The sequence below is a fragment of the Pleuronectes platessa genome, chromosome 13 (genome assembly GCF_947347685.1).
Source record: "Pleuronectes platessa chromosome 13, fPlePla1.1, whole genome shotgun sequence".
In the NCBI taxonomy this organism is placed as follows: Eukaryota; Metazoa; Chordata; class Actinopteri; order Pleuronectiformes; family Pleuronectidae; genus Pleuronectes; species Pleuronectes platessa.
In genome coordinates, this window is record NC_070638.1 from 18,496,144 (window position 1) to 18,513,362 (window position 17,219).

Genomic DNA, 17,219 nt, shown 5'->3' on the forward strand with positions numbered 1-17,219 from the left:
GCTAAATAGTGAAAAGGGACCAGTCACTTAGTTTGCACTAAGCATATAAGACTCTGTATGAGCTAAGAGCGCTGCTCTGAATTGTCTTTTGCTAGTTATGGGCCCTGATGCTCTCTTGATCAATGGAAGCATGAAGACCTTCACAAAAACATTTTGTGCTCATTATTGGATACATATTCATTTTTTTTATGTTAATAAACTTTATTGTAAAGTTTCAGTGAATCTCTTGTTTCTTCAAGCTTCAGGATGCCCCTCACGCTGGCAGCATCTGCAAAAACTACATATCGTGATAAGAATCGAGATCGATCAATATGGAAAAACATATCGTGATAACATTTTTTTCCATATCGCCCAGCCCTACATCAGGTAATGTGAGAAACCCCCTGTATCTAGGCAACGGAACACATTTGTGGTCATTTGACCAATATGTTTTAAAGCCCCTCCCATTCCCCCCTTGCCATGGAGGAGAAGTTGGTGCTGGTGCTGTGGAAAGTATGTTTTTAAAAAAAAAAAAAAAATTTTTTTTCATGTAAAAGTAAATTTTCTTGCTTTGAACTTAATCAACTGTTGTGTCAAAACAAATTGAATCAGGTAGAAACACTTATATCATACATGTTGGTGAACTTCCAACATATAAAACCATTTGATTAATGCTAGCTGAAGATTAGCCTGAATTGCTAAGAGATGTTGTTTTTTCTAAAACGGTGGCTGTGGCCATGAAGCACAAGTTAAGTTTAGTCTTAAACATATTCTAGTGTTATATTACATTATATATGTTTTATTTTTAATGTCATAAACATTGTAGAAAAGCCATCATGCCAAGAAACTATACAACAGGAAGACAACCTGGGGCCAAACACCCCTCACAGAGATGGAGAGTGTAGCCGCTGAGGTCATGCAAGGAAAGAAGTCCTTAAGAAAAGCTGGAAGGGATAGAAATATTGATAAGACAACCCTCAAAAGATTCATAAAGAAAAAAGAGAAAGGGAAAGTAAAATCAGTAGCCTGGGTTGCAGTAGCTGAGGTAAAGAGAATATTCACAGATGAGATGGAGGAGGAGCTTGACAAACACTTGAAACAGCTAGCTGACCAGTTCCATGGCCTTGCTCCAGTTAAGTGCCGTGAACTGGCATTTGAATACGCAGAGAAAAACAATATCCCTGACCCTGCCGATTGGACAGAGAAACAATGTGCAGGTAAGCTAGGGTGTGCAAGAGATCACATGAATCATGATAATAATAAATGTGCTTAATTGACCAATCCCCATGATTCTGTTACTAGTCCTATATTAGTGGTTTTCAATCTAGCTGTCAGGATTTTAACTATTACAACATGTGTTGTTATGGTAGTTTTAAAGTGGAAAAGTAAGTGGACCACTTTAACCCACAAGACAACTTTTTTTAAACAATCCTATTTTCACTACCCTTTGTCCTTAAGACGTTCTGATCATTTCCATTTCTAGAAAACATCCTGAATTAATGGGAAATGTGTAAATTTTACTGATATATCATTTTAGCTCGCCTAGAGGGAAGCAAATGTAAAAAAAAAATCCCATATTACCCCGCTCTCCCCTACTGTATATATATATATATAGCAGGGGGTCCCTGCTCCATCTCTTGCCCAGTTTGGGGGTCCTTGGCCTGAAAAACGTTGAAGACCTGTTAAGACCCTGGTGGTTTAAGACATTTTCCCTTGTGCCTCCTGCCTGTGTTTTGTTATGTCACGTCTTTCCCCCTGTTTATTTATGTTGCCATGTGTGTTTTGTTATTGTCCTGAGACTCCGCCCTCTACTGCTTCCCGCTCTTTTTCTCCCTCACCTGTTCCCCATCGTCAACCTGAGTGTTTTCCTGATTAGTTCACCTGTGTCTTGTCTTTGTTCCCCCTTCTATTTAAGCCCAGTCTTTTTGTTGCCCCCTGTCGGATTGTATCATCATTTTTTGACTGTGAAGAAGCCATACTGGGATACTGCTATTTTGAACTCTTATCTGGTATGATTTTGGACTCTCTGATTTTTGACTCTCTGATTTTTGAGCCTCTTTGGTTTTCGCTTTTTTGTGGAATAAAGAAGTTCTTTGGCATCTTGGTCTGCGATTGGGTCCTTGCTCTGTGAAACCCTAACAAGACCCCTGCTCTAAGGACTGACCTGCTCTGTGCAGCCGGACTTCGGGCTGCATCACGGCATCGAGCAGCCTCCTCTGGCGGCGGATCTCCCGCTCGGACCTTTCTGACTGCTCCATTCTGTCTTCATACTCAGCCAGAGCGAGCCGCTCGGTCAGCTTCGCTCTCAGCGCCGGGACTCGAGCCTTTTCTCCTCCTTTCTCCACCTGCAGCAGGACGTCTTCAGCGGCAGCGCTGAGCCGCTCATGTACCGACACCCGCAGCAGCTGCACGGCGGACATGTTCCTCCTCTCTGCACTGCCGGCGCATGCTTCTGCAACTGCGTCGGCGGCGTTTCACGCAGCTGTGTCGCAGGACTCTTTGTCATTCATGCTTCCCCAACCTTCCCCAAGCGCTGCGCGTCTTATACAGCAATTCCCCGCCAGAACACTAGGCGGAGTAATGTTTTTTGTCAAAGACGACCTGAGAGACGCCTTCTTTCTTCTTCATCGATTGTTTATTTACATAGCTACTGCGGCTCCTTGTAGCCTTTTTCAGGCGGACAAATACGCCAGTCAGTGACGGGTTATACAAGTGGACATACTTTCGGATCTCTTCTGCCAAACGCTCTTCTATTTGGTCCATATTCATTCTTCTAAATCTCCCGTTGTTTCTGCCTGTATTATGGGGCATGAAACCGGAAATGCAGCTCCAGAAGGGATGTAGAGCATACCAATCACAGCCTTGCGGGCTGAGTGAGCTTGCGGAGCTTTGCCGTAAATTTTAGAAAAGGGGGTCGACACCCGTTAGCACGTAAGGAGGGATACATAAGCACGTAAGGGACCCGGAAGGGCTCTTGCGCTTACGGGCCCGTGAAAACGCAGAAGCATGTTTCAGGCTTAACGCCGGGTTCACACCGGACGCGGAAGCGACGCCGAAGCGAGGCGTAAGCGCAGCGCCAATCCTCTGGCTCCCATCCACTCCCATGTTAAACCGCAGCGCTGAACACACCGGAGGCTGAAGCGTAGCGTTGTGCCGCGGCTGCCTAGCGCCGTGAAGCGATCGTTTCAGCGTCGAGTCTATTTTTTCCGCTTGACGCGAGCGTATCACGACAGGAAACACACTGAAAAAGGATTTTAAACGATATAGATGACATATTTTATATGATATAAATTATCAAATATGCATCCCATACTTTGTATTCACGTTCTGTTGTCTTGGAGTTTTAATTTGACCACTTTTACCAACCACATTATTAAATGTCCCCCTCTGCCCATCCACTACAGCCACACAAGCAGTCATAAAGATAAAAAAGAGAGGGGGGGGCTGCGTATTCTCCACATAGGCTTGAGTGGAGAATACGTAATTTACCCTCGACACCCGACATTTACCGGAGCTAACAGCGGAGAAGTTCTTCAACATGGATGACATTAAATTAATCATTGAAGTTGAGAAGTAACTTGAGTTGTTGATTCTCAGCATTTGTTGTATAAAGACAACACCAAAAAAGACACATGTTGGAACGCTGTTGCAGTTAATGTTGGAGCAACAAGTAAGTATATGCTTGAAAAAAATGATTAAATGCCGTTTTTACTGCAGGCTGATAGCAGCAGAAGTATGTGATATTATTAGTAATGCGCGGTGCTTTGGCGTCGCTACCGCGTCCGGTGTGACCAGCCAAGCGCCGGCGCGCCAGGGATTAGCGCTTACGCCACGCTTCGGCGTCGCTTCCGCGTCCGGTGTGAACCCGGCGTAATAGATCTGTTCAGGTCGGTTTTTTTAGAAGGGTGAGCAATTTGGGGCTGATTGGACAATGCACAGTGGAAGAATAATTCTAATAAGTCTTCTTTGGCGAAGGATCAACCTTTGCCGCACCTCAATGCTTACATGGTTTGAGAAAAAGTCCCAATTCTGACCGTGAAGGTCTTCTGACTATATATTGTAAAGCAGGAGCAGTGCGTCAAAGTATAAAACATGTCACTTCCTGTTGCCAGTAGGTGGCGCTGTGACGATGAGTCAATATTAACATATGGCTCTGATCAGGGCGGCACTGTGATTGTGTGAAAGAGGTTTGAGGCTGATCGGACAATGCACAGAGGAGTTATAATAAATTCCTTTTTTTGGGAGAATCGTCGAACTTTGACGACAAGCCCCGGTCACACCTTGTGACATAAGTTGTGTCTCTGGCTGTGTGTGGGAGAGCCCCTTGGCATGATCTACTGCCACGATCGGTTAAAACAGAAAGAAATTGCTGCATTTTAGGGGGCGCTGTTGATCCATTTTTCCACAACCATTTCTAATTGCTTAAGAATAGGTACGTTTTCACCAGTCCTGACTCGAGTTTTAGAGTATTTTCAAGCCTTCAAAAATCGTTTTTAATCAAAAAAAAAAAGCAATAGGGCACTTTCGGTACTCAGTCCCTGTTTAATTTCATTTTAAGAAATAAAACCTGCACCATCGGCTGTATGTAAATAGATCTGCACACAATGTACAAAATGCAAACAATAAAAAGTGACAGTATATTGTAGAACTGTTAGAGGACTCACTGATGAAAGGAATAATGCTGAAGCTCCAGAGCCATACTACAGACCAAACAGGTGGTTTAGAATAGGCACTATAGCCCTTCAAACTTGAATGTTCATTTGTACCATTAAAAATATATTTTTAATTTAATGTTAAATGATGGCTTCAGCCCAAACATGGTAACTATATAATTAATAAATTATTATCAATTAATAATAGTATGCATGCATTGCATTACTGCACATATAATTATATGCATACAACAAAATGACCAAAGCTATGATTTGAAAAGTAAAAAAATGTCATTGTGCCCTTCAAGTCTTAGAGAAAAGATATATCAACTTCTTTGTCTTTTTATTCTTCTTTTTTCAGTTTATTGGCAGGTCGTCAACGTCATAGTGCTCTATCATCCTATACTGTGTTGGTGCAACGGAGATCAAAGGTCCTATTCCACCTTGGATTCTGGAACTTTTGATGATGTCGTAAAGACATCACTTAGATAAAATCAAAGGCATCACCATGTCACATTCAAAGAGGAGGAATAACATCAAAAGATTTAACCTTGATTTCCACCTGTCTATATACTAGACAAAGATAGATGGTGTTATGAGGTGATAGAATGTCGTTTGACGAACTTTGCCGAACAAAGGCTCAAGTTAGCAGAGTTTACATAGTTCCAAGATTCCTCAGAACCCCTCCTGAAAAGATTACAAGGATGCCTGCAAAACAATCAACCGAGAACCTGTTCCACAGAAGGAACAACATCTCCTGTGTGAAACCACCAGACAATAAGGTAAGCTTAATTCATAGCCTACTTGTAAATATTTAATACAACCTATTAACATGATAGTTTGAAGATATAAGATATTCAGATAATTTATTAGTTACACAAATTCCCTCTGTTTTCTGCACACTCAACCTTCATTGATCAACTAGAACTTTCAAAAAATCCAATTGGATTTCGGTTACATCCAGCAAGCTCATGCAGAATCTGGCACTAGGGTCCAGCGGAGACTCCCACTGAGGCAACCAATCATGCCTTCCCTGCAGAAAACACGAAATAGGAAACCTTCTGACGAAAGATTACCCATGTCCTCTGAATGTAAGTTTGTTTTCAAAATCCTGAGTTCTGTCTTCTCTGATTTCCTTATGAAAACATGAAAATGGCGATCTTTTTCCCCCATGTGCAGATGTTCTGAGGAATTTCGTGCCATATTTGACAAACTATGAGCAGACAGAGATAAGTAAATACAAACAGGTATGGTACCTGGGAAAGAGGACAACAAACAAGATTAGGTGCAGCACCCAGAATCCACAGTTATTCAACTTTGGCTTCGACACTGAGGAGGGACTGTACAAGGCAGTAAGTGCTCAAATCTTAACTGTACAAAATCAAACTATTGATCCATTAAATATACCGAAAAAAAAAAAAAAAAAATCAATGCAGCTATAATTTCATTGTAAATTTTTTGTTTTACAGTCAATTTTCATCATTTGTTTTACAATTATTTTAAACATCCCAGCATATCACTTCTGAAGCAGTATATACATGTTTAATCATTTGTTTTTTGTACTTATGGATATGCTTTTATTTATCTTTAATCCACAGATTGTCAATGACCACTTGGCCTACCGCTATAAAATCTTGGCAGTTATTGGAAATGGCTTCTCTGGAGAGGTTCTCAAATGCTATGATTATAAGACCAAGCAGTTTGTGGCCATCAAAGTCTTTCGAAACAAAGACAGGTAAGGCAATGGAAAGCCAAGTCACGATGATGAAGGTCATCAGCGATATGTTTGAGTTAATTAAATGTTAGAATATGTTGTTATTTCTTTTAAAAACACAGTTGTTTTTACAGTTTCTCACTGAAACACACACAGTTACTTTTTCTCAGCTCTCAGGTGAATCTCATGTTCTTTTTGTGGTTAAGCTCAGTACAAGTTGGTTGATGGACTTTGAATTGGTTATAGGACTGATAGGACTTGTAACAGTCCCTACAATATTCAGCACTCCCTTGATTTCTTGAGTGGTGGGATCCTTGAAGAAACTGTTTGTGTCCTTTTCTTTTTGTCATGCAATGTTTTATATCTTTTTCTTAGCATACTGATAGTATATCCGCTCCCGCCCCTTGTGATGCCTTTCTCCAAGGCACTTCTCTCCCCAAGCCATTCGCTTTCATGCTGCCTTTTTTTAGGGGTTGTTGGTAGTAATCCTGTGAATGTTTCAGTATGAAATTTTCTATCCTGTTGCTGTAAATCAGGACGCTCAATTTTTCCAGCGTCTTCTCTGCTGGCCTATGGAACAAACACATCCAGAAAGTTTTTCACGTCAATATGACTGTTGTCAAATTATCTTTGATGCTGGACTTCAGCCACTTCACTTGTGGTCTGTGGCCTTGTATCCTCTTCTCTGTAGAAGTCTGTGCCTGGCTGGGTTCCTGCTCTGGTGTCGATTGTAAAATTTCTACTGATTAGTGAAACTAATTAGTAGTATTACTATGGAGAATAACATAAATGTGTATTGCATGCACAGTTTCTGCGTGCATGCCGCCTGTGGAAACAAACAAAAGTACCACTCTTATAAGGCGGGAACTCGTGCTTTTGTTGTATATAATACTTCAGATTAAAAAGGTTTTTCATGTCATATAGTCACACATATTATTCTCTGTGGTTTTTCAGCGTTCTTAAGCTGGCAAAGTCGGAAATGAAGGTTTTGAAAGCCCTGAAAGAGAGTGACAAGAATAACTCAGCCAACATCGTCCACATGAAGGAGCACTTCAACTTCCGCCATCACCTCTGCATCACTTTTGATCTCTATGAGTAAGTTCAGAACACATATTGTTCTCTGTGCAGTGAAATAATAAGCAATAAGCTTACCTCTCACATTCATTTTCAGTGGAGACCTGTATAGGGTGATGAAACGTAAGGACAAGCATCAAGTCACAGAGGACGAGCTCAAAGGGTACACTGTAGCCATCCTGAAATGTCTGCAGCTGCTCAGAAAGAAGAATATTGTCCATGGCGACCTAAAACCGGTAGGAATAATAGTTCAGACCTTGTAAAGTTATTTTAGGCACACTTCAACTGTTTCTAAAGAAGAAACAAGACAGAAAAAGTTTACCTATCAATGGCATCCATTGAGTACATTTACTGAAAGAATGTTCTTGCACCTGAACCCACTATATGTAATGGAATAGGTGTCACTACATGGAAATATGAGACACATTAGAGCAGTGTATGGTCTATTGACATTATGTGTTGTATTTTGCCCACGGGGGGAGGCAAAGCTATAAAATGTCCAACATATAATGATTAAAAGTAAATCATACTGCAGAGGCTAACATTGCTGTGGTATACTGTTCAATTATTCCATGCATGTACTACAGTCTAGATAGATACTAGATAGACAAAGATGACAAAAAAGACGTGCAAAACATGAATGGGGCAGCTTTTGAAATACTTCATCTGTCCATAAATACAAAGTTAAAGAATAATTGTCCCTGTGTGTTATTTTTCAGGAAAACGTCCTGGTCCGCAAAAAGAATGATGAGAGGCAATCAGCAGTCATTGACTTTGGAGGGAGCTTCTTTACGACTGAAAGGGGTGAGAGAAATTTTGTAATGTTACAAAGTGACTAAAAATAAGACAATAGACAATAAAGACAACATTAATAAACATTTACCTGCATCTTCCTCCACAGATAAACCTCAAGTGTTCACTCTGAGCTACATGTCTCCAGAGCTGCTGCTTGGTAAAAAGTGCAGAACGGCCATTGACATGTGGAGCTTGGGTTGCATCGTAGCTGAGCTCCACCTCAGTCAGCGTCTCTTCAAAGGACCTGACACTCATTCCATCTTCAGCAGCATAATGGAGGTAAAATGCATCATTATTCCTTCCATTCAAATTGTTATCATATTCTTTTGACAAACGTGGAACTTCTATAAATGTTTGAATCGAAATTATTGCAGTTACTAGGTGTCCCTCCAGAAGAGCTGCTGGAAGGCTCGCCCCAAAGGAAAAAGTTCTTTGGTAAGCAAAAGAAACTTGTACTTTAATCTTCTCCTAGCTGCTTTTTCACATAATGTTCTCAGCATTGTAGGACATTGTAAAAATCACCTGCTAACCTCTCCTGGTTTTGCAGACTCTAATGGGAACCCAAGACGGATGGAATCTACACAAAAATTGAGGACCTCTGTGGCCAAAAAGCTGAAATCTAAGGATGCCGATTTCATCGATTTCATTGAAAGCTGCCTTGAGTAAGAACACTCTCAGAATCCAACTCACTGAACTGAAACACAACTGAACAGTGGATATTACTCATGATATAAACAAGGTTGCATAGTGATACTTTAAATATAACATTCGTGTTAATATAGAATTCGTATCTCATCCATCCCAAATTAGAATCACTTCATTATGTGCATTAATCTCATTTTTTAGATATGATCCAAAAAAGCGCATGACACCAGACCAAGCCTTGCGCCATCCATGGATTGGGAAACTCTTCGAACCGAAAACAAGTTCTCGATTAAGTAAGTCCTTACTGCTTTCACACCTACAGCACTTAAATATGTCAGCAGCGGTTCTCTAGGGGGTGAATCCTGACTTAGTCATGCCCTGACTTTGTTAGTACCAACAGCATGAAGACTTTGTCCAGTTCTGAGGTGTATGAACAAATATATGAAAACTGACATTCACACATAAGTGACGAGCATATTGATGTTGTAAATGCTGTGCCTAAGTGTTTTTAGATCAGTGTTATCTTAGTCTAATAGAAATACAATGTTTATTTACCCTTTCTTGTCCACTTCAACTCAGGTGATAAAGCGTCCATCTGCACAAAAATACCCATCATGCTGAGAAGGGAGAAAAGGGAACCCTTAAGGCTGCAGCCAGTCAAAAGTTTTTTATCGCCAAAGCCCATCTTTCAAAACAATCGTCAATTTCAACAAAGGGGATGCTATTGCTAGCATGGCACCTTGAGCACCAGAGTTTCCTCTTCCTTGGGCCATGGCCCAAAGTTATTGGCAGATGCCCAACAACTGGAGCCACAAACCAGCCAGCAAGACCACTTGACTTGACTTGGAACAGAACATGATGTCAGGATTATGTCAAGTAGATGGACCCAGCAGCAGAGATGTTTAACAAAGCGTATTTAATCTAAAAATCAGAAACAAAACAAAAGCACAAGGAAGCTTACACGAGGCTCAGGAGATCAGGACAGGGCAGGACAGGAACGCAGAAGAGAACAGCAACATGGAGAATAATCCACCAGGGTTAGGGTTAAATGTCTGACTGTGAGAAGCTTATTAATTTGTCTCGTGATGAGACAATTCAACTGTAGCCAGTGCAGCTTCCATTTGAACCCTAAATAATAGCTTAGCACAGAGGATTGGATAACATTTATTGTGCCTCTCCTTTTCTCAGTTTTATTCACAGGAGGTGACTTGAACATCATGCTAACAATCATTTAATCCAATAACCTTAGAAAACACTTTTGTACAAGCAGCAAGAGTGTGATGAACGCTCGTATATTGCAAGCACATACATTGAAAATAAATTATGTTACTTTCTACTAAATATTGCAACCCAGTAGAATCCAATAGATCGCATTGTTTCTAATCCATAATAATCCAATTAATCCTTCTCTTTTAAAGTTATGGAAAGGATTACTTTAGGTTTTAGGTTTCAGTGATATTGTATTTCATACATAATAATGCTCATTGTGTTTCACATTTATTTAATAGTTTTAAAATACAGAGCTATTATTAGTAATATTCCATTCAAAACTTGATCTGATAGCAGAATCAATACGTATTCGAGCAGAAAGTCTGGAACAGTGCGTTTGTTGATGGCTGCAATCTGCTGTTTAGCCTCTTCTATCTTTCCTCTGTCTAACATCCACCTGGCTGTCTCTGGAATAAACCTGACAGGACCAAGGACAGTTAATAAAAAGAGTGAATACACACCATATGTAAATGTAAATCACAAGTAGTGGAGCTGCTGTGATAAATTGATATATATATAAAGTTAATTGCCTTTCTCTTTTTTAGATTTGTACAAGTAAATCAAAAACAGTGATGTTATTTCTTCTCCTATTTGTTGTAAGTATCTTAACTTGTGTGATGGACTGTTGCATACATTTGTCATTGCAGGGATGAGCTGAACTGATCTGAGGATTCATCCTTTAGGGATCACCAAAAATTTGTCAAATGCAAATGGTTTGAATTGTTAAACTAATGGCATGATGTTGCAACATCCTGCTGTCCACTCTCCCCCACAACCACCATTATTTCGATATAGTAATTGACTGCTCCGGTAGCTCAACAACAGTTGCCACCTGCCTCTGCCAACAAGTCAAGTTGCAGGACAAATGCTCACAATCTCCCCCTGTGTTCCTGAGGTGTGGTGTTGAATAATGGCCAGCAAAGTTAATTTGCAGCACACGATGGCAGGGGGAAGTTGACCTTAGACTGATGGATGTAAAATGTGATCACTTCATCTCTGTGTCCTATTAGATATATTGGGAAATTGTGTTATAATTGTGAAGCATTTGAGCTATGGCCAATGATGTGTTTTCTGTGCTCACAGTGACCTTTAACTACCAAAATGTGATCCATTCATCCATTAGTCTAAATGAATGTTTGTGGCAAATTTGAAGAAATTCCTGAGACACACTTTTGTGCTCACACGAACAAGAGGGAGGGATAACCATTATTCTGGCCAGGGCTGTCAGCAGTGCAGAGGCATAATGAAACACATGGGTGGTGAGTCTAGATAAATGGAATGGAGACTCATGCATTCCCTCTGAAGACCAGTACGCAGAAAACACATTTAGTTTGGCCCCTTAATTAAGGTTTTACTGCTAAACTGAGCCGACTCAGTGACGCAGAGCTTTTCATCTTCATCACCCTTTCTCACAACCAAGACTATTTTATTTAATCCAAAGAGTACTACAGACAGCAGTAAAAAAGAAACTTAAGTCAGATGCAGTAAATAAGCAAACAAACTGGGTGACAGCAATATCGAATAAAAAATGTTCTTTTTATCTATATACAGCTTGTGTAACATACAGAAAAAAGAAAGGTTAAAGTATTCAAACTAGAGTTTCGTGGATTTTGTTTTGTTGTTTTCAGAAGTGTCGGAGTCCTCTGTACTCTTCTTGGTTGTAATATTCCTAGAATGAAAAGGAACACAACATGATTGCATCATTTCAACCTCTAACCTTCTCCCCTCAGGTAAAGTTTTATCTTTATCTTATTTATTACTGGAGTGACCACGCATGGGTATTTCATGGGTTACACTAAAACTGGGAGAAAAAATGCTGACTGCTACAAAACCTACAATAGACTACAATAAGACAGACCCCAGGGTTGACTTCCTTGACTATCCTTTACCATTACAAAATCAGTTGGTGAACCTAAAATATATATTGATACATTTCAAATTATGTAGGAAACTGAAGTTAAATGCCTTTCTCTCTTTTAGATTTGTACAAGTAAATAAAAAACAGTGTTGTTATTACTTCTCCTGTTTTTTAGTTAGTTAAGTATCTTAACTTGTGTGATGGGCTGCTGCATACATTTGCCATTGCAGGGATGAGCTGAACTGAACTGAGGATTCATCGGCTAATATGGCAATCTTGATTGAATGTCAATAACCATTGGCACACTTTTTCAAGTACTTTTACAATTCAGTTATATATATATATATATATATAAATATCAAAACACATTAACACCACTTTGTGTCATAAATATCATATTCAGTGGGCGGCTGTGTCTGAGCGGTAGAGTGGTCATCCTCCAACCTGAAGGTCGGCAGTTCGATCCCCAGTCTGACCCATATGCATGCCGAAGTGTCCTTGGGCAAGATGCTGAACCCCGAATGGCCCCCCATAGAATAACTAAGTGCTGCGAATAGATGCACTGTATGAATGTGTGTGTAAATGGGTGAATGTAAAACTGTACTGTAAAGCGCTTTGAGTGGTCATCAAGACTAGAAAAGTGCTATATAAATACAAAGCCATTTACCAAAGCAATTTACATGTTTTCAATTGAGTGAAAGTAAATGTTCTTTCACCAGATTATTGACGAGAGATGGTTAATCCCAATTCTAATTCATGTAATAAACATAGCTGTGATACCGTTTTAGTTACTACGTTGATATGTGCCACTAGTTGCTTACATTGTTTTGCTCAACTTTTTCCTAAAATAGCTGCAAAAGTTAATTTCTTCTGAGATGCAACTCCAAGTTTAATCGCAGCTATTTTTGTAACAAGCAAATGGAGATATATCAATTTCCACCTTATTATGGGGTTTGTATGTGGCAAGCTCCCCCGGTGGCAAGGTGCCAGGTGTGGATCCGATTCTCCCTGAGATGCTGAAGGCCCTAGTCATCATTGGGCTGCCATTGCTGACAATGGCACATGGTGGTCAGGAAAGAGCAATGTGGATTGCTCGTTGGCCGTGGACCAGTGGAACAGTTTTTTATTCGTGTGGACCCTTTTTTTTAAATTTAGCTTGTATTTGGATTTTAAGGTGGAGAATGAAGTTGAGGTCTTGTTCACAAGTGATGGGAAGATGGAGCGCCAGATGAACAGGCGGGTCGGTGTGGCATTAGTAGTTACGCCAATTGTAAAGGACCGTTGTGGTCCACATGGAGCTGAACAACAAGGTAAAGCGATAGATACACCCTGTCCTGTTAGTGGATATCAGAGTGGTATCAACCTTCTTATAACTCAATGCACTGTTCAATACAACCTAACTCCATGTTATATGTGTTAATGGGGAAAGGCACCCATGGTTAAACTGCGACGGACCCCTAGTTAAAGCAAACATTACTTCTTCTGTAAATCATCACAGTAATTCGATGTCCGAGGAGTTTTTTACCGGGTGTCCTTGGCCTCATCAATTGAAGAAGGAAGATCCTTTTTGCTGGTCTCAGGAAGGAGGAGGGCAAGAGCTCCACTCACCACCACAAAGCTGCTGAAAACTGCAATGGGTATTGAATGGTGGTAAATTGTCAACATGTTGAGCAGCGGAGATATCAACCCCGCTACTCTAAATGCTGTGGAGCCCAGGCCAACAGCTGTCTGCCTGAAAGAGGGAAACATGGTGTTCAGTTTGAATCCTAATATATATATATATATAAAATGTACAATTTATATAACTAAAAATTTTATCGGCTACTTTGACATACCTGACAGAGGTGGGAAACAGCTCTTGAATGTAGACCATACAAACTGAACCACCCCAGTTCAAAAAGAATTTCCCTGTGGTTACAAGGGATGTGACAACAACAGCATTTTCTGAAATGTAAGAACAACATGTGACATTACATTTCATTTTCTAATTTAAATGTATCCTTGTGTTCTGAAACTGACACATGTGAAATTCACCTTGAGGAACAACCAGGATAAAGAGGCAAACCAAACCTCCTGTCAGGAGGGTTGATATCAGGGATATTTTTCTCCCCACCAACTCCAGAACCCAGATACAAAGGAGATGTGCTGGGATCTCAGTGATTCCAAACAGGAACTGAACCAGGAAGATGCTGAGGCCAAACTTACCCACATTCAGAGTGAGGCAAAAGTATCCCAGATTTAATGAAAACCTTGATACCACAAAACACAAAGAAAATCTAAGTATGTTAAATATTTCAAATAACACATTATTTAATGTTCTTACCAGGCAAATGATAAAATAAAGAAATATTTCGAGAGGACTTTTGAGGTAAATATTGTTTTGATTCCTCCACTCCGAACTTCTTGTTCCCCAGTTACCTGCAAGGGAAATTTATTTTTGATTAAATGGAGGATAACACTAACACAGTAGAGTTAGCACCCTGCAGTTGTAGGCCTCTGCTAACCAGTGCAATTATATGAGGTCATTGTGTCCTTGACTTTGTTTTGACCACCCAAATCTAATCAGTTAATCCATGTGTCTAAGTGAACAATTGTGCTAAATTTGAAAGGATTCTCTTGAGGTGTTTGTAAGATAATGCATTCACAAGACGAAAAAGGGTTTGTGAGGTCAGAGTGGACTGATATATCGTGAGGTCACTGTGACCTTGACCTGTGACCTTCTAACATCAAGATGTATCAGTTCATTCACTAGCTAAATTGTAGATTCAACTTATTCCAACTTGCCGTGTGGAGAAGATTCTCTGGGATGTTCTTTTTATTGATTGCTGATACTTTACATATCAACTTGTTAGCTTCTTCAGTTCTTCCATGTGTCAACAACCATCTTGCAGATTCAGGAATCCACCTTAAAAAACAACAATTTAAATGTCAAACACAGAAAATTAGCTTTATTCAAAAACTGAGCTTTCTACGAGATTAGCTGTTCAACATGCATTGAAAGAGAACCAGTTTTACATTCGCTCATTATAAGACATAACAAGAGCAAAGATGCCAGATACACATGGGTAGAACGAATTTGGTCAGATAGGTGTAAAAATAGCTGAATACAGCCACTGTACAAAGAATTGAAAATAAAACTATAGAGCACATACCATATGTACAAGAATACAAAGGCCTGTGCTCCTGCCAAGACAAACTGTGCTTTTCTCCAGTCGCGAATAACATAGACCAGAAGAGCCATGGCGCACTGTCCAAGAGCCCCAAACATCTGGCTCAAACAGGAGGCAAGGGACCTCTTGGTGACCCCAGTCCATTCAGTAGCTACAGACAATTTAAACAGCAAAATCATGATACAGCAACAAATATTATTAATCATCAGGATAATTTAGAAAAATTAAAAAAATTGAGAATAAAGTCTGAATTTTACGAGAGAAAAAGTGAGAATATTATGAGAATGAAGTCGTAAATTTAAGAGAATGAAGTCCTAGCATCATGAGGAAAAACGTGGTATTTTAGGCTACATGTAATTTCAGGAAGGCAGCCTGCGCCTGTGTTTAATTGACATGGAGCATCTTGAGAAACTATACTTCGGTTTAGGTTTCACAAACAACAAATTACTGAGTCTTTTGCCACATCAGCACACCATTATCTTATGTATCAGCGCTTTGAAAAGTTTCTAGTGTCTTCAAACGAAAGAACCACACAGACTTGGGGGAAAGTGTCTCTTTTCTGGAGGAGGAAATCCTTGTTTTTCTCCCTCAGTTTTTACGATTTTATTCTAATAACTTTTTCCTCAAATAATTAAAACTTTCTCCTCCTAAAACTAAAAATGTATTCCCATAATATTATCCTACGACTCTGCTCACATAATATTAGCCCATGACTAAATTTTTGTACGCCCGTAGTACTCGTAGTCTTCTTAACATTAAAAATCAAAGAAAGGAACATAAAAAAAGTGTCATACCTATTACAATGGAGTTAATCCTGTATCCTCCGATTGCAGTTCCAACAATGAGCTGTGACACTATGTAAACATAGACATTTGGAGACAAACCAGAAACTAAAACAAATATGAGCAGAAGGACAACTGTCAGCTGGGTAGCTCTCCTGCGGCCATACCTAAAATTTAGAAAGTGAATGATCAGAAAATGAGAAGGTCCTGCAGCATTTTGCAAATGACCAAATAAATCCCCTTCAAGTCACTTACGATTCAGCTGCAGGTCCAAAGATAATGGCACCAATAAGTGAACCACCCATAAAGACTGTCTGCACAACTTCGACCATAACAGACTTGTCACAGACGAGATCAAACTGCAAAAACAGCAGCATGACAGTCAGCACAGATTACAGAAGAATCATAAATCCTACATCATACTTCAACTCACATCAGTGACAATTGTGGCCTCATACAGAGTTCTGTAGTACACCCATCCCTTCAGGCAGCCTGTAGTCTCATTGAGTCCATACTCCCTGATCACACTGATGTCCCAGTCCACAGGGACAAACATCTGACACCTGCTGAAGGTCCCATCCTTTTCCCGGGGTAGAGTCAGGTTCAGCCGCTCATCTGTGGTCAGGTTAGCATCAGCTCTGAGGATCCAGTCTGTGTTACAGTGTCGGTCTGGATTTAACTGGACAAAAAGAAAACTACTAAATAAAGGTGGCAGCAAGAAATTTGGGAAGGTTAAGGCAAGAATGAGAACTTTCTGGAAAAAACCGAAGTCTCCGATGGTAACCAGAATCTCTCCGAAATCCACCATTTTCACTCTGCAGATGATGTGTTTGACAAAACTGGTCAGCTGTGTTAGTATGGCTTGGGACACTGTCAAATATTTAACTACATGACTAGTTAGTCTGTAAATGTGTGAACACTTGAATCTAGACTTGGTCCACTAATTATTGACATGTTATATCAGCACATAAACAAAAAACTTTGTTTCATAAAATGTTTAACTAAGATTGTCCTCCCTCATTGGACTCTATCATGTGACTTTATTCAGCTGCCCAAAATTATTTAGCATGTGTCATTTTTCAACTACGTGTGATTTGTCAGGGAATATCTTATTTGTAGTTTGTCAAAAACATTCTACTTTAGGTTAAGCATTTGTGAATGTACATATTTTATGATTATGCATATTAAAAAATATGAAATGACTTGTTTTAAAAATGTATTTGCCATTTGTGTCATATTATCTGGTGCAGTGCCCGTTGTAAACCTACCTGTCTTGTCCTG

General features: G+C 39.9%; 2 protein-coding genes across 2 annotated transcripts; one reads left to right on the forward strand and one right to left on the reverse strand.

The window, feature by feature from the left end:
* Nucleotides 1-5,335: 5,335 nt before the first annotated feature.
* Nucleotides 5,336-7,682, forward strand: LOC128455223 (dual specificity tyrosine-phosphorylation-regulated kinase 4). The gene is made up of 6 exons (XM_053438907.1): nucleotides 5,336-5,413; nucleotides 5,596-5,722; nucleotides 5,811-5,983; nucleotides 6,230-6,366; nucleotides 7,300-7,440; nucleotides 7,517-7,682. The coding sequence occupies exons 1-6, from the start codon at nucleotides 5,336-5,338 to the stop codon at nucleotides 7,680-7,682; spliced, it is 822 nt and encodes a 273-aa protein (XP_053294882.1).
* A 2,044-nt stretch (nucleotides 7,683-9,726) lies between these two features.
* On the reverse strand, nucleotides 9,727-16,746 carry slc22a13a (solute carrier family 22 member 13a). The gene is made up of 11 exons (XM_053438909.1): nucleotides 16,372-16,746; nucleotides 16,194-16,297; nucleotides 15,951-16,105; nucleotides 15,139-15,307; nucleotides 14,771-14,891; nucleotides 14,310-14,404; nucleotides 14,021-14,235; nucleotides 13,822-13,930; nucleotides 13,512-13,718; nucleotides 10,435-10,546; nucleotides 9,727-9,780 (listed from the first exon to the last, which is right to left on the reverse strand). Exons 1-11 carry the CDS (start codon nucleotides 16,744-16,746, stop codon nucleotides 9,727-9,729), a joined length of 1,716 nt encoding a protein of 571 aa, XP_053294884.1.
* Nucleotides 16,747-17,219: the final 473 nt, after the last annotated feature.